The 23666-nt window shown below is 47.2% G+C and overlaps 1 protein-coding gene and 1 pseudogene across 1 annotated transcript; one reads left to right on the top strand and one right to left on the bottom strand.

Annotated features, from left to right (window-relative positions):
- Positions 1 to 4874: 4874 nt before the first annotated feature.
- Positions 4875 to 8636, top strand: LOC137144914 (olfactory receptor 14A16-like; annotated as a pseudogene).
- A 13078-nt stretch (positions 8637 to 21714) lies between these two features.
- LOC137144913 (olfactory receptor 6B1-like) lies at positions 21715 to 22500 on the bottom strand. Its single transcript, XM_067535393.1, has one exon. The coding sequence runs from the start codon at positions 22498 to 22500 to the stop codon at positions 21715 to 21717; it is 786 nt and encodes a 261-aa protein (XP_067391494.1).
- Between the last annotated feature and the right edge of the window lie 1166 nt (positions 22501 to 23666).

The following is a 23666-nucleotide window of genomic DNA, read 5'->3' as shown; positions in this document are numbered from 1 at the left end:
AGAGTCCTGGATTTAGGATGGAAGAATCCCATAGACAGCTACAGACTTGGGACCGACGGGCTAGGCAGAAATTCTGCAAAAAAGGACCCGGGGGTTACAGTGGACAGGAAGCTGAATATTAGTCAAAAGTGGGCCCCTGTGGCCAAGAAGGCTAATGGCATATTGGGCTGCATTAGTAGGAGCATTGCCAGCAGATCGAGGGAAGTTATTATTCTCCTCTATTTGGCTCTGGTGAGGCCACATCTGGAGTATTGTGTCCAATTTTGGGCCCCCCACTACAGGAAGGATGTAGACAAATTGGAGAGAGTCCAGCGCGGGCAACAAAAATAATTAGGGAGCTGGAGCACCAGACTTATGAGGAGAGGCCTTAGGAAATTGGGCTTGTTCAGTCTGCAGATGAGAAGAGTGAGGAGGGATTTGATAGCAGCCTTCAACTACCTGAAGGGGGGGTTCTAGGGAGGACGGAGCTAAGCTGTTCTCAGTGGCGGCAGATGACAGAACAAGGAGCAATGGTCTCAAGTACCAATGGGGGAGGTCTCAGTTGGCTATTAGGAAAACCTTTTTCCCTAGGAGGGTGGTGAAGCACTGGAATGGGTTACCTAGGGAGGTGGTGGAATCTCCATCCTTAGAGGTTTTTAAGGCCCCTCTTGACAAAGCCTTGGCTGGGATGATTTAGTCAGGGTTGGTCCTGCTTTGATCAGGGGGTTGGACTAGATGATCTCCTGAGGTTCCTTCCAACAGAGAAACAGTGATTTGAAAGGTAGAACTGGTCCGAGGGAGACACACAAATGTTAACAGGATTTTGGACCCTACGTCTCATTTGACCCTTCTAGATTGTGAAGTTTTTTTGAAAATATTTGTCAATATTCACAGGAAGTTACTTCTGGAGTTAATAAAAATGAATCTGTGCCTCAGACTCTCTATCTGTCCAATGAAAGAACAGATCTGTGCCATGTGATGTATCTCACATGTCAGGGAGTTGCTATATGCATGTGTAGAGGTTTCCCTGTAGGGGCAGTGCTGGGGACTCTCCCTCTGAGTCAATCTCAGAGGGAGGCCCCACCTCCCGGCGCCTACAGTTTTTGGGGAGTCCGAATCAAGGGGGCCGCCTCTGGCCCTCACTAGGGCGAGCCTGGGTTCAGGTCGCCCCTTTTTAGGGGAATAGCATCTCGCCCCGCAGGCACGCTATCGGTCTAGGGTCTGGCCCGCTGTCAGGGACGGGCCAGCAGCGGGAAATAGTCTCAAGCCCTCAGACTGGTCGAGGAAGCAGTCTCTTGCCTAGCCCTCGGAGGGCGCAGGTATGCAAACCCAGGTAGGCCCGAGCCCTTGGTCAGGCGAACATCAGTCTAAGGCCTGGCCCTCCGGCAGGGCAGGACAGAGGACAGCCGTCTCTAGGGCTGGGCAGAAGCAGCCGTCAGGGAGGGCAGGCAGAAGCAGACGCACACGCTCGAGCCCTTAGCAGGGTGAGCTGCAGTCTGTGCCCGGCCCTTAGATAGGGCAGGACAGGCAGTAAGGGACAGGTTCTGGTGCTAGCCGGCATCCACCCCAGGTCAGGGGGAGGGAAGAAGGAAGGGGGACGCAGGCCCACCCATCTCCACTGCATCCCAGCCCAGGGCCCTGGCAGTGACGGGGGACCCGTCCCGTCACTGGATCGGCGGGGTTTCAGCCGAAACGTGCCGACTCACTGCGAGCCACAGCTCAGCCGCACCACAGCCGGCTTCCCTGGGCCTCTTCCTCCCGCCCTCTGTCTAAAGTACCTGGGCCTAGTCGCCTTCCTCTGGGTGCTGGGTTCGAGGGCGTGCGGGAGTCCCATAAATACCTCCCCATAAACCGGCAGCAGCTCTGGAAACTGTGCAGGGTCCTCTGCGGAGGGCAACTCCTCCAAGTCCTCAGGCCCCCAGGCAGTGGGAAGTGCCGGCAGCTCCTCCAGGTTCCAGGCAGCAGACAGCTTGGGCAGGCCTTCCTCTGAGTCCCAGGCAGCTGGCAGCGCCTCCGGGTCCCAGGAAGCAGGCAGCAACTCTGGATGGGCAGGGCCCCAGGCCGTGGATAGGTCTGGCAGCTTCCCCTCTGCGTGGGCCTCTGGTACGGGCCTTGGCTCAAGCCCCAAGGCAGAGGTGTCCTTCTCCCTTGGCCGCCAGCACCTAACTGAGCTAGCAGCCCTGGGTTTTAAAGGCCTGGCCCCGCCCACCTGCTTCCGGTAAGGAAGGCTCAAACCCCCACGGTGGGTTCGGCTCTCCCTCTGAGTCAATCTCAGAGGTAGGCCACACCTCCCGGCTATGGCGCTGTATAAAGATATTGTATCATTCTTACAAAACAAATATACTTGCACAAGTATATTGTGGTAGCACCTAAAAACCACAGCCCTGGTGCAAGGAGCTGTACAAAGATATTGTAACAGGGTGGCCTGTCCCTTTAAGGGCCAGGGGCCCTGTGACAGTTGGGAAGGGGCCAGGGATCCCTCTGAAGGGGTCTGTGGAGAAGAGCTGTAGGAAGCAGAGTGGCCCCTGCCCTGGAGCAGCGAGATGAAAATAGACACTAGATCAGCATTACAAAGGGGCGCAGGCATCTGCAGAAGTTGATCAGCGCCTAGTGGAATTTACAGTAGCACCTAAGCAGGGTAAGTGCCTAACTCCCCTTGGATGGCATCAGGACTTTGCCATGAGCTTTGATAAATCCCACCAGGCACCCGTCTCCATCTTTAGGTGCCAAAATCCCTTTATAATCCTGGCCCACAGATAACACAGAAACTGGCCTGGAGCCAGGGAACTCTGGGGAGATCCCAGGGCCTGTGGCAGGCCGGGGGGTCAGACTAGAGGATCGTAATGGCTTTAAAATCAAGCTATTGATGAACTTTTGCCTCTGGGCCTTTGCTTCTGAGCTGTGCAGGGCTCCAGGGAGTGTGTCCCACTAGCCCTTAGCAAACAGACGTGGATAAATTGCCTCCCCGCAGCATCGCTCCTTTAATGTCAGTGCAGCTCACAGCCAGCTACACACAGCTCATCTGCGGAGAGTGGCAGATCTGAGTCTGGTTCTGCCAGGACAGTCCTAGAATGAGGGGAAAGGATTCTCAGATAGCTGTGCCTTCAGCTTCTAGATTCTGGTACACAGATAGATACTGATCAAGGAATCCTGGTGCTGGATGACTGGATGCATCACCTTTTGGAGAAAAATCCACAAAGACTAGTACAGTAAGTTTGTTATTTGAATTAAATATGTTGGGGGTTCAAAATACAGGGGAAATTAAGATGATAAATATGAATTGCTATATGAACTCATGAAGACTTTTACTCTCAGTTTAATCAGATATCTGCTGCTGATTGGAATTTTTCCACCCTTCAGGAAAATTTTGACTTCTCATTGAGAACCCAAAATCCTTTCCTTTTTCTTTTAAGTTTTGGTAACTGAAAACTTTCTGCTGAGAAGTGGGTTTTTTTTAATCACAAAACCAAAAACGTTTTGGTTTTGAGTTTTTCAGTTTCTTTACAAAACAATCCCAAAATGTTGGAGAAAAGCAGACAGACTCTGAGATTTGTTATTTAGCTGAAAACCCAATCCCCATTAAGAACAATGCAGTGAAAATTTCCACCCAGCCTTAAACTTTAAATAAAATTGGGGAACCTTAAGATTTCTTGATTTCAAACCCATTTATTCTGTTGCATCTGTGTGATTTCTCTTTCAAAGGGATAGATGCAAGGAGGTAACAACTGAATAACTAGTAAAATTGATAGGGCACACAGAATATTTTATATGGACTAGCCCCTTTAAACGCTGGGTTTGAGCTGAACCAAGCAGCAAACGCCTGTCTATCCTGACCCCTTTCAAGGACAAATAGGAGCTCATAGGAAAGAGAATTACCTCTTGATTGAGCTCCAGACTGTTGCTGGCTGAGTGTAAACGGGTGTGCAGAACGTACACATAAGAAGACATGGGCTGATGTTTCCAAAGGTATTTAGGCACCTAGTGAGGTTATCAGAAACACCTAGGAGCTTAAACTTCATAGATTTGAAGGGCTGTTCAGTGTATAGATGGTTCTGAAAATCCCACTAGGGGCAACAATACATTTTAAATTATGGACCAGGGCCCCTCACAAAATATCTTGAAGGCCTAGTTGATAAGGCAGAGAAAGGGAGGGAGGGGAACAGTCACCAAGAAGGAAATGACCGGCCCAAGGTCCCATAGCAGGTCACTGGCAGGAACAAGAACAGAGCCCAAGTGTCCTGGCAACCACTGCACCACACAGCACAGAGTAAACAATGCAACACAGCGGTAATGGAGGGATGATACTGGCCCATTGTTACACGCAGGCAGAAGTGCAGCTGGGATTTGGTGCCATAAATCAGTTGGGAAGCAGGCAGCAGCCGTGTAGGCACAGAGCTGGGGGGAGAAAAGCTGCCACTTACCATGCTGGAGGAGTCCACATCATACTGCCCTGCAGCGTGGGAATCAGGCAGTGCTGGCGTTTTAGTCTATCAGCTTCATGGCCAAGCTGTGAGGTTGGTAACAGTCACCACGGAAGGCCCTGCTTTGCGAGGATTGTTGGATTTGGATTTTACTTAGTTCCATTCTTCACTCTGCATTTGAACAAGCCTCTCCTTGAGACGCAGCCTCGGATGAGCTCAAGTAACAAAGCTCCATTGATTTTAAAGGAGCCGATCCAATGTACACCAGTGTGATAACACGCTGGATTGATTCTCAGTGTGAGGAGCACTGACAACACCTAGTCATTGTAAATGACGAGTGCTCTGCACCTTTGACATTCATACAATCAGATCTCAGGGAAAGGGGAATCCGGACCATTCCCTTTGTAGCTCTAATCCTAACCATCGCCCGTCTCATTCCCTCCACAGCCATCACACAAGGGACTGAGGAAAAAAATGTCCAACCAAACCACCATGACCAAGTTCCTTCTCCTGGGATTCTCCGACGTTTGGGAGCTGCAGATTTTACACTTTGTGGTGTTTCTAGTGCTTTACCTGGCATCCTTGGTGGGGAACCTTCTCATCGTCACAGCCATAGCCCTCGACCATCGTCTTCACACCCCCATGTACTTCTTCTTGATGAATCTGTCGATCCTAGACCTCGGCTCCGTCTCGGTCACCATCCCCAAATCCATGGTCAATTCCCTCATGAACACCAGGTCCATTTCTTATTCCAGATGTGTCGCCCAAGTCTTTTTTTCTTATTCTTTGTTTCAGCAAATGTTGCCTTATTGACCATCATGGCATATGACCGATACGTCGCCATCTGCCAACCACTGCACTATGAGATGGTGATGAACAGGGGAGCTTGTGTCCAAATGGCTGCCGGTGCCTGGATCAGTGGCATCCTCTACTCTGCGCTACACACCGGGAACACTTTCACAATCTCCTTCTGTGGAGGCAACACGGTGGATCAGTTCTTCTGTGAAATCCCCCAGCTCCTCAAGCTGGCCTGCTCTGACTCTTACCTCAGTGAAGTTGGAGTTATTGTCTTTAATCTGTGCTTAGGCTTAAGCTGCTTTGTTTTCATAACTATGTCGTATGTTCAGATCTTCAGAGCAGTGCTGAGAATCCCCTCTGAGCAGGGACGGCATAAAGCCTTCTCCACCTGCCTCCCTCACCTCACTGTGGTTTCCTTGTTCCTTTGCACTGCTACCTTTGCCTACCTGAAGCCCACCTCCAGCTCAGCCTCGGGTCTGAATTTCTTAGTGTCTGTTCTCTATTCCGTGTTGCCACCAATGATGAATCCCATCATCTACAGCATGAGGAACAAGGAGATCAAAGGTGCATTGAGTAAATGGATGTGCTCGAGGTTATTCAACAAGAATAAAATGTCCATATGTCTCCTTCGGTAGCAATTTCATTCGATGTTTCTTTATAAATGTAATCATCTGATCATAGAATCATAGAATCATAGAATATTAGAGTTGGAAGGGACCTCAGGAGGTCATCTAGTCCAACCCCCTGCTCAAAGCAGGACTAACTTCAGCTCCATGAGAGCATACTGTGCAATCTGTTTATGAAGAATGGGGTTTTAACATGAGTAAAAATCCAGGAAAACATAACTCAAGAAAAAATTAATTACTATAGGTTTATGTTAATGCAGTTAAGACTGGAATCTATCTATCTATCTATCTATCTATCTATCATGTACTGCTACCCATCACCATAGTATCTGATCACCTTGCTCATACTAACCATAGCAAAATCCTTTGTGTGGTCTGTGACTCTTCTAAATGTTAAGGATAAAAACTCTGATAGAGCTATGAGCACATTTGGCTTTGTGTTTTTTGTTTGTTAGTCACAGTTTTAGTTTATCTTTCCTTAGTTGTTTGTTAGTTTTCTTTGTATCTGTGTTCCAGGTGGGTTTGGAAGGGGGAAGGCCTGGAGAGACGGTGAGTGTTTGGTTAGACAGGAATTTTAATATTTGACTTCTCTTGAGAGTGCCCATATGTCTTCTCTTCAATGGGGTTTTCTGAGTGAGCTGTAGGTTTTCTCCCCACGATGATAAAAGGTGTAAAAGAGGTTTCTTCATGGCCAAGGTCCTCCTGAAATGATTATACTGTTGGGATAGTTTTGTGTTATTGAGGATGTGTTGAGGGACAAAGAAACTCAAGTGGTGTCTATTTATTATTTTATCTCACATTGCATACAGCTTTTACATATTCATTGAATCTCCCTCAGTCCCAGGATATTAGAGTGACAAGATGGGTGACGTAATAGCTTTAATTGAACCAACTTCTGCTGAGGAGAGAGATTAGCTTTCGAGCTACACAGATCTCTTCTTTCCCAGACCCTACCCGCTCTGTGTGGCTCAAAAGCTCATCTCTCTCATCTACAGAAACTGGTCCAATAAAAGATTTTACTTCACCCACATTCTCTATGTAAAAGCTGTGCCAATCTGGCTATGGTGGGAAGACTGCTTTGAAGAGAAACTTTTCCCAGTGTTTTCTACAGAAACTCTAACTCATGGAATCATGGAATCATAGAAGATGAGGGTTGGAAGGGACCTCAGGAGGTATCTAGTCCTACTCCCTGCTCAAAGCAGGACCAATCCCAACTAAATCATCCCAGCCTGGGCTTTGTCAAGCCAGGCTTTAAAAACCTCTAAGGATGGAGACTCCACCACTCGGCGTAATGAGACCAAATTTGGATTCCATGGAAGTCACTGGGCTTTATCCCCTCACTTCAAAGTGATTAGGATTTGGCCAATAACGTATAAACACAAACCATCCAGATTTGGCTGAGAGCTCCCTGGAGAAAGTGAGTGTGATGGAGATGTAAGGGTCTGATTTCCCAACTCATCGAGATCACCACCAAGGTAGACTAGACCCACTGCTATCATCAGTTTAATACTGATGAGGTTCTGGCCCAAAGTCTCTGCACTCAGTAAAGACCTAAACCCTGGTGTAAGTTACTTGACTGGGGTCATTCTGTTCCAGCCTGGGTATAGGTGGAAAAGTGCCATCACACGCTCTGATCTGTTATTCCATACACCATCGCGAGTCGATCTACTCACTTCCAAGCTGAGAAAGGGTCTCAGAGGTTGGTCTGTTAGTAGTATTAGGATACCATCTTTGTGCATGGTTGTGTACATTACATATATGACAGAGAAAGCATGTGATTAGATAGAGACATGGGCAGATGGGACCATTCCTTGTCCTAACACACACCCTCATAATGATAGATTTCTATTTGATTGTGGATTATGTTAGCTAGGTAGCTAGATCACAATTATTCTATGCAAATTATTGTGCTTCTTTTCCTGTTAATGATTGTCTATGTTCAGATCATGATTTTCTTAAAAGTACTCCTCATTAAATATTATTTAACGAGGATTTTTTTACAACTATATCTTACTCCATTGCTCATTTACAAAGAGCTCATCATAAGGACTCGGTGTTTGAACTTTGAGCTGTTAACACTGGATATATTTTAAATATGTTCTGGTTTGCGTCTCTAAATAAATGGAAGTATCACACTCAGGTTCCTGAAAAATCAAGGGGCCAATTCTCAACGGGTTTAATTTGTCCTAGCTCTATTGACGTCCATAGATCTGTGAGAATTTACACGTATTTTGGACGATGTGGTCCAAACACCTGTGATTATGAATTTAACACTCACTTTGAGTATCCTGTGCAAAGGCCCTGATCCCACAAGCCACTTCAGCCCATTCTTCACTTTAAACATCAGATTGGCCCCATTCAAGGTTTAAAGATGAACTCCTGCTTAAATCCCAGCTGGTTATGGGTTAGGGTTATGGATACTGTTTAAGGCTAACACGAAACTGATATCAGAAGCTGACACTGTCCCCATTTCCCTCCTTTCTCAGTCAAATATAACTACAGTTGGTGCACTGGAATTACTCTCTCCTTCTGTGGTCTGAATTCTTTACATAAAATAACAAGTTTATTGCAAAGCCAGAATCTTTGGGCCTTCTTCTGCAGACTCACCAGCCCATTATGTCCCTTCATCTCCAACCTCCTGGAGGTCCCGTTCACCAGCAATGTCATCCCCAAGGTGTTGACCAACATGGCAAAAATAGGAGACCAGTTCCTTCCTAGTTTTCACACCCAACCCTACTTCTGTTTCCTGGTGGGCTTCTTGGACTTCTTCCAGCTCATTGTCATGTTCTTCAACTGCTATGTGATCATCTGAGACCTGCTGCAATACACCTCTGGCTGCTGGTCGTCACATCGTGAGGACCACCTTTGGCAAAAGCACATCAATGACCAAGCCCTGGTGTACACTTAACTGGAAATTCGGCGGCAGTCGATGGGAGTTACACAAGCTACGCAGAATGGCTTGTGTAACTCCCGTCGACTGCTGTGCTTCCCTTCTGCACGGTGTCTTCACTGCACTGCGCCAATGGGAACCGCGTTCCCATCAACGCAGAGCTATGCCACTTGAGGGGATGGATTTACTGCGTCGACTTCCTGATTGATTGAGCGGGTCTACAGTGACCACTCAATACATCCAGAAAGATCGATCTGATGGCGGGGACTTTGCCACCATCAGTATAGGCGTACCCTTAAAGAATCAAGATTCCATTTTCAAAAGTGCCTTGTGCAGTTTTAAAGGGAAAACCTAGGTACCATGGATTTCAATGGGTTTTAAGCACCTGGGTGCTTTCGATAATCTCCCTTACACACCTGGGCATTTTATATTTATATGTGCAAAAGTCACATTTGAAAATGAGATTTAGGTACTTAAATCACTTGGGAGGTTAATAATTTTACCCAATGGCAGTAAATGGGGGACAATATGTGTGTGATGTGTGTGTTTATAAGAGAGCAAAAGGGAGAGAGAGAATGTATAACCAGACAATGAATAGCCACGTCTACCCTAGAAAAGCTTTCCCGATATTGCAATACAAACACACTCTCCCAGTTTATATATACTAGTAGTTCTGCTGGTATAGCTTATACTGGTTCTCTGAGAAACTTTTAAGCTACTTTAACCACTATTTCACTAAGGGTTTTACCAGTATAGAAATGTTGAAAAAAAGAAAAATCACACTTCCTAAGCGACAAGGCTCTGCTAGCGAAAGTTTCAAGTGTGGGTCTGGCTTATATGTTTCTTTTTGTGAGATTACATTGTAAGTAGTGAGTTTTACAGGCCTGTGTGCGTCCTTCGGTACCTACCTACCTGCTGCAAATGTCCAGTATGATGTGTTTGTTACTGAAAAACAGTGTGTGAGTTTTGTGTGATTGTCAGCGCTTGTTCCGGAGAGGGAGTGTGTTTCTGAGTGTGCATTACTGTGCGTGTTTGTGAATACACAACATTGTGTGTTTATTAGTGAAAAGTATTGTGTAACTGCATGTGTGTTGTGAACATGCATTATTGTGTGTGTGTGTTTCTATTGTGTGTGCACATTTCCATGCGTATGTGTATTTATGGGCAAAGAACGTGGATGTATAACTGTGTCATTGGCCAGATCCTGAAAATGAAGATACCTCAACTGGAATCAAAGGCCCATATCCCCAGTGGGAGAAAATATCCCAAACTAAACTCAACTCAGTGTAACGGGATGAGGACTTGGCCCTTAGTTTTTAGTCTTTGTCTCTGGTACCTCCTAGTGACCAACTTCAAGCAGCCATAGCAGCCTGGGTTGTGGGTTCCTCTAGCGGCTGCATCCAAAGAGCTGGTGATGCAATGCCGGGGGAAAAAGACCCAACAGCTCTGCACTGCCCCAAGGTGATGATGTGGGGTTAATGCAGGAACAGGCTACTCCAGGCCTGCTGAGAGTTTGGTGCCGTTAGCAATGTGTCGGCGCTAAAAATCCCTGTTTTATTCTGCAAACACCTGGGGAACTGCTTTGGACCTCCGCCCTGCCATGTTTCTTTTCAGGGATTCTGCCATCCTGTGAGATCCAGGGCGGGTGCTGTTCCCCCTCTGTGGTTTAGGGTCTGCTAGGGCAGGTTGTCAGAGCAGTTTACTCCAGAGCTGAGATCAGAGCTGAGCTCGCAGCCCTGGAGACTGGATTCAGCTACTTATCCCCCGAGCAGGGACATGCTGGGCTGTGATCTTGTCTGAAGCCTGCATAGGCCAGGATCAGCTACAGCTGGGAGGGGTTTTCTGTCTCTGGTCCCATTCAGTCCTTTTTCTCTCACCCAAGCCTGCCCAAGGAGGGGAGCCGGACGCGCCCCTCTGTGGAGTGGATCCCGGTCTGCCAGCAACTGCAGAGAGACTCAGGAAATCCAGGGAAGGACACAGAAACTGCTGCTGGAGAGCAGTTAGTTGGGATGCATCTTGCAGCCAGGCTCCCTCCCCCCGCTCCCCTGGGTAGATTCTCCGTCCTTGGTGTTGCTTAGAAGATGGATTCCAAGGGAGAGCCTTGAGACAAAGACACCTCAGCTTTTCACAAGTTTCCCCAACACCCCCTGGGGTCGGGTGATCAGCCCTGTCCAGCCAGGGACATGATTTCTTCCACTTGAGACAAAATGCTCACTGGTGCTTAGGCCAGTCCTTTGTTCCTGTATGCAGGCCTCTGCGGGGCGTGGAAACAGCTTTGTGTTTGTCTGCATCTGTTCAACCACGTGAGACACACATGTGGGGATATGACACAGCAGAATGTCATGTCTGTGCACGTGTGACACTGCAGGGAACACGCTACCACAGCAATGATGTTCAGGATGCCACGAGCGTTCCAGGAACACCTCCCCTGGCACACTTTGCATCACACAACACACAGTTACACTGTAAGGGTGAACATGAGTGATACACAAATCACAAACTAAGGGTGTGCATGGGGTACAGCATGTCACACCTTTTACCTGGTATCGGATGGTTCGGCCAAAACATTTCTAGCCATCACATTGTCATGCTGAGGGGCCAGTGCGCCCTTGCTATCTCTGGGATGTGCTGGTCCCTCTCTGCAATGTGCATCTGTGAGTGCTCTGTTCCCAGCGCTTCTTTGCAATGCGTGTGTTTTACCAGCTCTGTTCTTGCCCCTGACTGTGAGTCTGCCAGCGTTCACAGCCTGACTCCTGCTCACTTTGCTAACTAATCATGGCAACGTTATATTCCTGTGTTACAGACCACACGCCCTTCCCACAGCCAGGGACAGAACCCAGCAGTCCCAGTCCCCCACTGGATCCACCCCAGTAGAAACCGTGTGGTTTATGTTGGATGCTCCTAAAAACTTCAGCATTTCAGCTAGTCACCGTCAGGGGTGAGGAAGAAAGTCGCCTTCCCCCCAACCCCAACAACATCCTGTGTTTAGGGAGAGGGGGGTTGTTTGTGTTGTTGTTGTCTTGTTCTGAAGCAGTGGGACGGCCCCGGCTGGAGATAGGACAGTGGGTGGGGTGGGCCAGGGCTCGGAGGTGGCACTGAGTCAAACACTCAGGTGCTCGGCTGGCTGCGTCTTGCTCACATGCTCCAGGTCTAACTTTCCCCCAGCTCAGACTGGCAGTGAGCTTGGGATTTTTCAGCCTTCCTCTGCAGCCTGTGGGTGGGGGTCAGTTGCCAGAATTAGCTGGCTGTATCTCCTTTAATCCTTTCCCTGCCATCGCGGGGGCCTTAGGGACTGGTGCAGAGCAGTCCCTGCTATTCTCCACCTGCGGCACAGAACAGTTTAGCTAACTGAGGTTTGTAATACCCTTGGTCTAATTTCAGTTGATAGGTGGTGGCCTCAGATATACAGACGTTGAGACACGATGAGCTGCCGGTCCCCTATGGGGACCCCACTGCCCTCTGAGAGCTGGAAAAAGAACCCAGGAGTCCTGGCTCCCAGGCCAGCCCTCTGACCACTAGACCTCACTCCCCCTGCCTGTGCTGTGTCAACCCTTGGCATTGACGGAAACTGTTGGTTGTCCCTCCCCTATCTTTCATGGGAGTTAGAGCCACTTAATTAACCATGGAGACTAGACTGCAAATCCCCTGGGGAATTAGCTTGTTTTGTTGTCTGAACGTTTCTCGCTCTAGGTATTGATGATCTGGGGCCGCTGGCGGAGCCAATTACAGAGCTGAGCGGAGTTTGCTGCTGGTTCCTGCTTGAAAAATTGGAGCCAGGCACTTCAAAGCAGAAGTTCTCTCATCTCCTGCGAGAGCTGAGGGCAGATCCCAGGGCTAGGAGCGAGGGGCCGGGTGGAGGGCGGAGATGAGTCTCCAGGGTCCCGTCAGCTCCTGGTCTCCAGCGATGAGCAGAGCTATTGAGTCTCAGGTTCCCATGAATCCCTGCTCTGCTGAGAACGACCACACTCATTACACACGGGACCCACTGCGCAGAGCAGGCGGCTGTCACGACCACCCTGGGGTGACAGAGTGCAGAGGGCAGAGAAGAGGTGCAGAGGGGCCTGGATGGGTTTGGGAGGGGTCTCCTCATCCCAGTGAGATTTCCTCCCACCTGGGATCAGCCCTTGGTTGGTTGAGGGGGGCGCCCGGGAGCAGAGCCTGGGTCTAGCTCAGTGCCAGGGGAGGGGGGACCCTCTAAGCAGCGAGAGCATGGGAAAAGGGGGATCTCTGTCTCTGTCCGTGGGGGATCTCCTCATTCTGAGGTTCCCTGTCTATGCCCCACACCCCGGCCACACCAGCCCCTCTCTGCAGGGGGACAGCCCCGTTCTCAGATCCCCCTACATGCCACGCAGCAGAGATGCCCAAGTCCCTCACTGTAGGGGGGATCACCCCGTGTATAAACTCACAGCACAGCTACACCAGCCACAGGCTTCACCCCCATTTCAGCCATCGTCATACCCAGCCACACCTCACACGGCAACCAGCCAGACCCTCGGCCCAGCCAGGCCCCTGAACCCACTGTCCCCTCCCGCCTAGCCAGTCTCTTCATGCTCAATCTGGCTAGACCCCCAGCCTGGCCCCTTGGCCACACATTGTCAAGCCCCCCACCCTCAGCCAGGCCCCTTAACCAATCTGTCCATCCCTCCCATTTTTTCCTGCCCCACAAACCAAGCCCTACATCCCCCCCTCTGTCCAGCCCCCCCTCATCCTCATCCAGGCCCTTCACTCCCACTCTGTCCAGTCCCTACAACTGGACCCCTCACCCCCACTCCATCAAGTCACCCAGCCAGGCCCCCAGCCCCACTCTGTGCTGCCCCCAGCCAGGCCCTTCACCCCAACCGTAACACCCCCTCACACCCACTCCATCCACCCCTCCTCCAGCAAGGGCCCTGAACTCCACTCTGTCTAGCCCCCACAGCCAGGCGTCTCACCCCCACACCATCCAGCCCCACAACCGGGCCCCTGAGGTCCCTTCCAACTCTAATATTCTATGATTCTATGAGGTGGATGTTTGTGGTGGTGGAGGCAGTAAAAGTTCCACGTTCCTAAAGCTCATGCTTCAGGGTTTCAGATGGCCATCGGTAGTGGTCAGGAAGGAATTTCCACCCCGTCCCCTCTTCAGTCCAGGTGTTAGAGCTTGCAGCAAGCATAGAGTCATAGAATCATAGATTTGGAAAGGACCTCAGGAGGCCATCTAGTCCAACCCCCTGCTCAAATAAGGACTAACCTCAGTTAAATAATCCCAGCGAGGATTTTGTCAAGCCGCAGCTTAAAAACCTCTAAGGATGGAGATTCCACCACCTCCCTAGGTAACCCATTCCAGTGCTTCACCACCCTCCTAGTGAAAAACTTTTTCCTAATGTCCGACCTAGACCTCCCCCACTGCAACTTGAGACCATTGCTCCTTGTTCTGTCATCTGCCACCACTGAGAACAGCCTAGCTCCATCCTCCCTGGAACCCCCTTTCAGGTAGTTAAAGGCTGCTATCAAATCCCCCCTCATTCTTCTCTTTTGCAGGCTAAACAAGCCTAGTTCCCTCAGACTCTCCTCATACGTCTTGTGCTCCAGCCCCCTAAACATTTTTGTTGCCCTCCACTGGACTCTCTCCAACTTGTCCACATCCTTTTTGTAGTGGGGGGCCCAAAACTGGACACAATATTCTAAATGCGGCCTCACCAATGCCGAATAGAGGGGAATAATCACTTCCCGCGATCTGCTGGCAATGCTCCTACTAATGCAGCCCAATATGCTATTAGCCTTCTTGACAACCAGGGCACACTGCTGATTCATATCCAGCTTCTTATGCACTGTAACCCCAGGTCCTTCTCTGCAGACCTGCTGCCTAGCTCGTCGGTCCCCAGTCTATAGCTGTGCATGGGATTCTTCCTTCCTAAGTGGAGGACTCTGCACTTATCTTTGTTGAACCTCATTAGATTACGTTTGGCCCAATCCTCCAGTTTGTTTAGGTCCTTCTGTATCCTATTCCTACCTTCCAGGGTATCTACCACTGCCCCTAGCTTAGTGTCATCTGCAAACTTGCCGAGGGTGCAATCTACCCCATCCTCCAGATCATTGATGAAGATGTTGAACAAAACCGGCCCCAGAACCGACCCCTGGGGCACTCCGCTTGTGACCAGCTGCCAGCTAGACATGGAGCCATTGATCACTACTCGTTGAGCCCTGTGCTTTAGCCAGTTCTCTATCCATTTTATGACCAGCTGGGTTGGACAGAAGGCTCAGACTGAAGAGGCACTGATATCCTTTGAGACCTTTGGCAAGTCACTTCACCTCTTTGTGCCTCCATTTCATCTACCACTCCCCCGAAGGAAAACCGAGTGAAATGCTATGGCCTGTGATATACAGGAGGGAAGTCTAGATGATCTAAAGCCTCTTCTGGCCTTCAAATCTATTAATCTAACCTTAATTTATTGTGGAACAGTTCTGAGGGCCATGTTGCCCTGTGGTGTTCCCAGCTGCAGGGGAAAGGTGCATCACACTGAGATGGTGTCTCAAGTTCAAACCCTAAAGAATTTCAGTAGAACCCAGATTCCTCCATCTACTGTTTATTAAATGTGACATCCCCATCTCTTCCTCTCAAAGACCTTCACTGAAGAAATTTAAAGAAGCTACATAAATGTTGCCTAAAAGGTGTAGCTGAATAGTTCTTTATTGACAAGTCTGTTGAAGATATCCCAGCCAGAAATAGCTTCGAGCCATTCTCATAGAACTGTGTTTGCTCAGCAGGTCTAGAAGGAAGAAAAATTGTTGCAATTTCTCTTGGCCCTAAAAATCGGACTCTAGTACACCTGGATAACATATGCATTCAGTAAGAATAAGACATTTTGGCTTCATTTATTTCCATAGTGGAACAACTTTTTAACCACTTAAAAAGTTATAAATATTGAGCTGGTAAGTAAAGAAAAAATATTTCTCATAATTTCAAAAACATTTTCATTTGCATGTTTTGAAATTGACTGATTTTTTTTCTTTCAAATAAATTACATGATATGTTATCCCCAAAATGATGAATTTGGGGATTTTTCCCCACTTTTTTTTTTTTACTTTTGGGCCCTTTTTCTTCTTTCTCCTTTCTCTCCATTTTTAAAGTACAACTGAGAAAAGGGGAAGAAAAAACCCTAAATAAATATATGGTCATGCCTGACCAACCTGATTGCTTTCTATGATGAGGTGACTGGCTCTGTGGATGTAGGGAAGGCGGTGGATGTGATATACCTTGACTTTAGCAAAGCTTTTGATACGGTTTCTCACAGTATTCTTATCAGCAAGTTAAAGAAGTATGGGTTGGATGAAAGGACTATAAAATGGATAGTGAACTGGCTAGAGCAGAGGGCTCAACGAGTAGTGATCAATGGCTCCATGTCTAGCTGGCAACCGGTCACAAGCGGAGTTCCCCAGGGGTCGGTCCTGGGGCCGGTTTTGTTCAACATCTTTATTAATGATCTGGAGGATGGGGTAGATTGCACCCTCAGCAAGTTTGCGGACGACACTAAGCTGGGGGGAGTGGTAGATACCCTGCAAGGTAGGGATAGGATACAGAGTGACCTAAACAAACTGGAGGATTGGGCCAAAAGAAATCTAATGAGGTTCAACAAAGAAAAGTGCAGAGTCCTCCACTTAGGAAGAAAGAATCCCATGCACAGCTATAGACTGGGGACCGACGAGCTGGGCAGCAGCTCTGCAGAAAAGGACCTGGGGGTAACGGTGGATAAAAAGCTGGATATGAATCAGCAGTGTGCCCTGGTTGGCAAGAAGGCCAATGGCATATTGGGCTGCATTAGGAGGGGCATTGCTAGCAGGTCACGGGAAGTGATTATTCCCCTCTATTCGGCATTGGTGAGGCCGCATTTAGAATATTGTGTCCAGTTTTGGGCCCCCCAATACAAAAAGGATGTGGACAAGTTGGAGAGAGTCCAGCGGAGGGCAACAAAAATGATTAGGGGGCTGGAGCACAGGACTTATGAGGAGAGGCTGAGGGAACTGGGCTTGTTTAGTCTGCAAAAGAGAAGAGTGAGGGGGATTTGATAGCGGCCTTTAACTACCTGAAAGGGGGTTCTAGGGAGGATGGGGCTAGGCTGTTCTCGGTGGTGGCAGATGACAGAACAAGGAGCAACGGTCTCAAGTTGCAGGGAGGGAGGTCTAGGTTGGACATTAGGAAAAAGTTTTTTACTAGGAGGGTGGTGAAGCACTGGAATGGGTTACCTAGGGAGGTGGTGGAATCTCCATCCTTAGAGGTTTTTAAGCTGCGGCTTGACAAAGCCCTGGTTGGGATGATATAGCAGAGGTTAGTCCTGCTTTGAGCAGGGGGTTGGACTAGATGACCTCCTGAGGTCCCTTCCAACTCTAATATTCTATGATTCTATGATTCTATGAAAATATTTTTCCCCCTTTTTTCTCAGAAAAAAATTGGAAAATGTGCAAAGCAATGTTTTTTATTATTATTTCCAAACGTTGGTAAAAAATGACTACTTAACAAGCCCAGTTTCCATCAGAAAAGATTGGCCCAGCTCTATTGATAAATGTATTTTTATCTCAGGATTAGTGGAAAAGGCAATCAAAGAGAACTTCAGGATATGTCTACAGGGCGGGGGCTGTACAGATCAATGCAGCAGGATCGATTGAGCGGGCAGTGGAGACCCGCTCAGTTGATTCCAGAAGCGCTCTGTGTCCAATGCAGTAAATCCATCCTACCCCCCCGAAAAGAGCAATGCTGCACTGACCGGAAGGCGTTTATTATTGACACAGTGCAGTGGAGACACCGCGGTAATGACGGGAGATACACAAGCCTTCCCCAGAATATGCCATAAATTCCGATGAGGGCGCTCTCCTACAATGAGGGACTCTGAGCTACACCTCCCATGAGCTCTGCCGAGGAATTTATGAATGCAAATAGTTCTGCTTTGGGATTTTCAATGAAAAAACAAGTTTTCCATGAAAAGCTTTTCACAAAAAAAAGAAAAGGAAAAAAAAGAGTCACGAAGGCAATTTTCAGTTGAAAACCAGAAGGAAATTTGTCAACCAGCCTTTCGGGTGGGGGGTGCTCAGTTCCTGTCATAATGACTCGCCCTGTCTCATTGTTGTCTTTGTTTGTTGTATCCGCCTGTCTTGTGTCTTACACTTTGATTGTACGCTCTTTGGGGAAGGGACTGCAGCTTTGTTATGTGTTTTTGACATCGGTTTTTGGATCTGTGACTGGGATTCCTATGCACTAGCTTTGTATAAAATTATTATTAATAATAATAATATCAAACGTAATTTGTTATATGTTGCGATGGCATGCAGAAACCCGGGGGTAGCTTGGCTCCCTCTCGCACTGTGATGCTATGAAAAACCACAAACCTCTGGCAAGTATTGCACTTACATAGCCATCCAAAGGCAGGGACCACACCCAGCTCAGTTCAATGAATGCTTTCCAGCTGCTCATGAACCAACGGTAGAGAGACTCCAGCTGGATCCTCAGCCCAGGACCACATCATCGACCCTGGTCAAAAAGCCTGACCAGTGGAGATTGTTAGCCAGTCCGCCCTTCCTTCAAAGTGGAACAGGTATGCACCAGCTTCTCTTACTGAATAATTTGGCTAAACTCTTCACTCAAAGACACACTGGTTGAAGATAAAACATTAAACAAGTTTATTAACTATAGAAAACTAGATGTTCAGTGATTATCAGTGGCAAGTGTAAAGACATTAAAAGAAGTTACCAAATGAAACAAACATAAGGTTGCAGTTTAAGTCAGGGTATGTCTATACTGATGGTGGCAAAGTCGCTACAGTCCGATCGACCTTTCTGGATCGATTGAGCGGTCAGTTAAGACCCGCTCAATCGATCCAGAAATCGACCTAGTTAAACCACCTCCTGAAGTGGTGTAGTGCTGCGTCGACGGGAACGCAGTTTGCATCGGCGGAGTGCAGTGAAGACACCGCGCAGAAGGGAAGCACAGCTGTCAACGGAAGTTACACAAGCTACTCTGCGTAGATTGCGTAACTCCTGTCGAATGCCGCCGAATCGCCAGGTAAGTGTAGACCAGGGCTTATACACACTAACAAACTCAGGCCGTGTCTACACTGCACTTATGCCGGCAAAACCTTTGTAGCTCAGGGGTGTGAAAAAAACACCCCGAGGGACACAAGTTTTGCCGCCATAAGTGCTAGAGGGGACAGTGCTTGTTTGGCGGGAGATGCATTCCTGATGACATAGCTGCCACCACTCGTTGAGGTGGTTTTCTTCTGTCGGCAGGAGAGCTCTACTCATTGACATAACGCAGCCACACAAGCTTTCTTTGTTAGGTGTGGTCTAGCAGCCGCCGAAAGTCCCCCCCCCTGCCGCCGCGAAACCCCGCCGCCACCGAAAGTCCCCCCCACCCCCCCACCCCCGCGAAACCCTGCCGCCGAAAAGGGGCAAACAGCGACAGGGTTTCAGCGGAGGGCATTGTTCCCCCCATGTAACCCCGCCACCGCAGAAAGTCCCCTGCTGCCGCCGCCGCAAGTCCCCCCCCCTACTTTTTTCCCCGAGTGGTACTCGGGTCAGGTACAGTCAGGTCAAGTGGTACTTGACCTGACTGTACCTGACCTGAGTGGTACTCGGGGGAAAAAAGGTTGAGAACCGCTGGTCTAGCCCATAGCAATGTCTCACACTTCTTAGCTGGTACAAGCTGTTTCTTAAAGGTAGGTTGAGCAACCTTCTTTGCCTGGGATTCCCATCCTCCCTTTCAAAGTCCTTTTGTCTTCCAGACGACCCATCAGGTGTTCAGCGGAATGGGAGTGGAGCCATTTATAGTCCATTGCACCTTGCTAGCATAGTCCATGCATGTGAGGCGTGGCTGCTTCCCATTGCTCAAGCAACCCCATTGTGAACATGAGTCCCACGGCAAAGCCTTGCTGTCAGCAATCCCCGGTAGTGGAATCTTTCCTGGATGGGTCTTTAGCAAGTCTGGTCACTTCACTGTTGTACCTGAAAAGCTGGGATAGGTGGTTCCCATCTCACGCCATGTTCTAATAGCATTTACAACACTCTTTTATAACTTCCCATACTATAGCAGCAGGTACAATCCAACAGGCTATGAATGTTTAGCAGACCAAGACTTTTAAAATACCACACAAGGCGTACTTTGTACAGAACATATTAAAATTACATGACATTGGTGAGTCATATGGAGTTTCTAAGGTGGTGTTTTCAAACACAGGGTGTCACACATATTAGTAACTACTTTTCAATAGAAGTAATGTATTATTGATTACTTTGGGAATACTTTGAAAGGATTATTCTGCAGGAAAAACCCTCCAAATAGATCTATAATTCAAGGACACTTAAATATTTATTCCACTCAGCTTCATAACTTTAACATCTATTCTGCCTCAGATTTACAGGAATTGATTTTCTTCATACAAAATACATTGTTTCTAATATATTGTGATGACTAGAGTCAACAGATGGCACCATTACTCACAGTCTTACAAGATCTTTTTCTTAACATGTGAGCAACTGTTCAGCCTTTGAATAAATGCTCTATTGTTGTTAGTTTGATGATGCAGTTCTTCTGGAAGGAACTGTTGAAAATAGCAAGAGGGTTTGCTCTTTGCTTTAATCTCTCTAACTAGAGGCAATTCTTGAGGTGGAGTTACTGGAGTGTGGGCTGAGATTTCTAACAGAGGGGGATTGCCTGTGTGTCATTTGTGACCACCTGTGTTCCAGGATGGGCGTATAGAGTGTAAACAAATACATTGCAGAAGAAAATATTCATAGATTCTCCTTCAATGATAAGCCAACCTTCATGGCCTAAACATCAGATAGCTAGAAAGACAGACAGATAGATAGATATGAGAGCGTATACCAATGGTACCTAAGGAAGATCTCATTGAAGTTAACAGGAGCTGCAGGTGCTCAGTGCTTCAGACATATCAGGCCCAAGATGTTGGAAGCTGAGTGCTCAATAATTAATCCAGTTTAAAGCTGGGAAATGTGTTGGTCATACTGACACTGAGTACTTTTAAGGTAAATTTTCCCTTGCTCCCCTCAACTCCCTGCCAACTTTTCTTTTCTTATTTAGCAGTTTTGCGGAGCTTGGGGGCACGTTGTTTTCATTGAAAATTGAATTTTTGTGGCACAACATTTTCAATAAAATCTACATTTGAAGAAAACAAATCTTCCAAACCTTCCCAGACCATTTTTGACCAGATCTACCAAAAATTAGCATAGATGTTAATGTAATTACCATTCTTTTCTTTTAATTTTAAATCAAATTTGCAATACAAATATTGTAAGATAGTGGTGCTAGTCCAAGTAGTGAAAATTCACTTCAGTTTTTGTTGGCTCTTTAAGACACAAAGAACAGTTTTGGCATGTGTTTTTTCTGCCAACATAGTCTCAGAAGTCACTTAACCTTTGCATCCTTCCTATTAGAAGCTTTAACAGAAGCCACCTGAGGCACCAGACTATTAAAAACCATGTGATAATTCCTGTAAATCTTTGTCAAAAGAAAACAATCAGCTCTCACTTTGTCTGAAATTTTGACTATGATCAAATAAACATTTTAAAATGTTTTTAATTTGGAGAAATTCCTCTTTCCTCTCCCCTTTCTCACATTCTAATTTTCCCAATTTTTTTAAATTATCCCTTCCTCTTCCCCCCCACTCACACACTTTCTCTTAGTTTTCAGGTCTTGGTTCTTGTTCTTTTAAAGGCAGGGAGAAGAAGGATGTAGAAAGTATAATTTTCTCTGACTTTCAAATTTTCTTTTGCTTTTTCATGTTTCAAAGAAAGAGAGAAAGAGATTAAAATAAAAAGATTTTTTCACAATTTACCACTGGGGAAGGGAATTAAAATATATGAGAAAGTAGCTCAAAACGGCTCTTCACAGGGATGTTAGTAGGAAATAGCTCAGGTGTGAATTTAAAGTGCAATCGCTATTCTGCTCTGATTGCCCCATTGCACACCAATATGATTTGCACTAGCTACGCCGGGCTTTTCCCCAGGGGCACAAACCCTAAATTTGGACTGTCTCAATTCCTGTGAAAATTAGCAATGAGTTGACAGCTCTTCTTAGGGCCTCCTTGACCTCTCTGTTCCTCAGGCTGTAAATGAGGAGGTTGAACATGGGAGTGAGAATGGTGTAGAAGACAGAGAACACTTTGCTAAGGACCCTCAGTGTGTCGGTGTCTGGCATCACGTAGACAATGATCAGGGCCCCATAGAAAAGTGTCACCACGGTGAGGTGAGAGGAGCAGGTGGAAAATGCTTTCTGCCTCCCGGTGGTGGACGGGACTCTCAGGATGGTGGCGATGAGGCACACATAAGACACCAGGGTTAATAGAAATGGGGGCAGGGTGTATATTGAAGCCAGAATGAAAGTCACGGTGTCCACCAGGCTGGTGTCACTGCAGGACAGCTTTTTTACTGGGGTGATGTCACACAAAAAATGGTCAACTTCGTTGGGGCCACAAAACGATAACTGTGATATCAAGGATGTCAATGTGCTACAAGCCAGAAGCCCGCTGATCCAAAAGCCAGCTGCTAGCTGGAGGCAGAACCTGCTGTTCATGAGGGCTGTGTAATGCAGTGGTTTGCATATCGCTAAATACCGGTCGTAAGACATCACGAACGAGAGGCAGCACTCAACACTTACCAGAAAAGAAAAGAAAGAATATTGTAGGATGCACATTCTGAATGAAATGGTCCTGTCCCCAGTCAGGAGACTGGCCAGCATCCTGGGCAGGATGGTGGAGGAGTAGCAGGTCTCCAAACAGGACAAGTTCCCCAGGAAGAAGTACATGGGGGTCTGAGGTGCTGATCAGCCACAACTAGCACAACAATGAGGATATTCCCAGACTCAGACATAATGTAGATCACTAGAAACAGCAGGAAAAGAAGGATCTGTAGTTCTGGAAGATTTCCAAATCCCAGGAGGATGACGTCTGAGATGGACGTTTGATTTCCCCATTCTGTGGTCGCCATCGGGTGTAACTATAGGAAAGGAAACAAATTATAGGGCTGTTATCAAGGGTCTCCTATAGACTGCCAAATCAGGAAGAGAAGGTGGATGAGGCATTTCTAGAACAAATAACAAAACTATCCAAACCACATTGCCTGGTACTAACGGAGGACTTTAAATACCCTGACATGAGTTGGAAAAGTACAGCAAAATACATTTCCAGTAAGTTCTTGGAATGTATTGGGGACATTTTTTTTCCTTCAGAGAGTGGATGAAGTAGCTGGGGGGAAAGCCAGTTTAGATTTGATTCTGAACAACAGGGAGGAATTGGTTGTGAATCTGCAGGAGGAAGGTAATTTGGGTGACAGGAAACATGAAATGATAGATTTAATGATTCTAAGCAAAGGAAGGAGAGAGAGCTGCAGAAAAAGGATGATGGACATCAAAAAGAGCAGACTTTAACAAACTCCGAGAACTGGCAGGTAAGGTCCCATGGGAAGAAAATCTACAGGATAAAGCAATTCAGGAAAGCTGGCAATTTCTTGAGGACACAATATTAAAGGCACAACTGCAAACTATTGTGATAAAAAGGAAAGATAGGAAGAATACAAGGGGCCAACATGGTTCCATCAGGAGCTCTTTAATGACCTGAAAATCAGAAAGGAAGCCTATAAAAAGTGGAAACATGGGCAAATTACTAAGAAGGAGTACAAAAGAATAGCAGAATCACTTAGGAAGAAAACCAGAAAGGCTAAGGTACAAAATGAGTTACACCTAGCAAAGGACATAAAAGGCGTTAAGAAGTGTTTTTTTTAAATATCTTCAGAGCAAAACAAAGGAAAGTACTTGGTGGGGAAAGGGGAGTGTTTAATGCCTATTTTGCTTCAGTCTTCACTAAAAAGGTTCAAGGTGATGAAATATTGTGCACAATTAATATTAACAACAAAGGAGAAGGAACACTAGCCAAAATAGGGAAAGAACTGTTAAAGCATAAGAAAATTAGGTGA

The sequence above is a fragment of the Emydura macquarii genome, unplaced genomic scaffold, assembly GCF_026122565.2.
Source record: "Emydura macquarii macquarii isolate MOO-44397 ecotype Brisbane River unplaced genomic scaffold, CSIRO-AGI_Emac_v2 contig_3496, whole genome shotgun sequence".
Taxonomy (NCBI): domain Eukaryota; kingdom Metazoa; phylum Chordata; order Testudines; family Chelidae; genus Emydura; species Emydura macquarii.
Note: the sequence above shows the minus strand (reverse complement) of the source record. Positions and strands in the feature narration are given on the sequence as shown.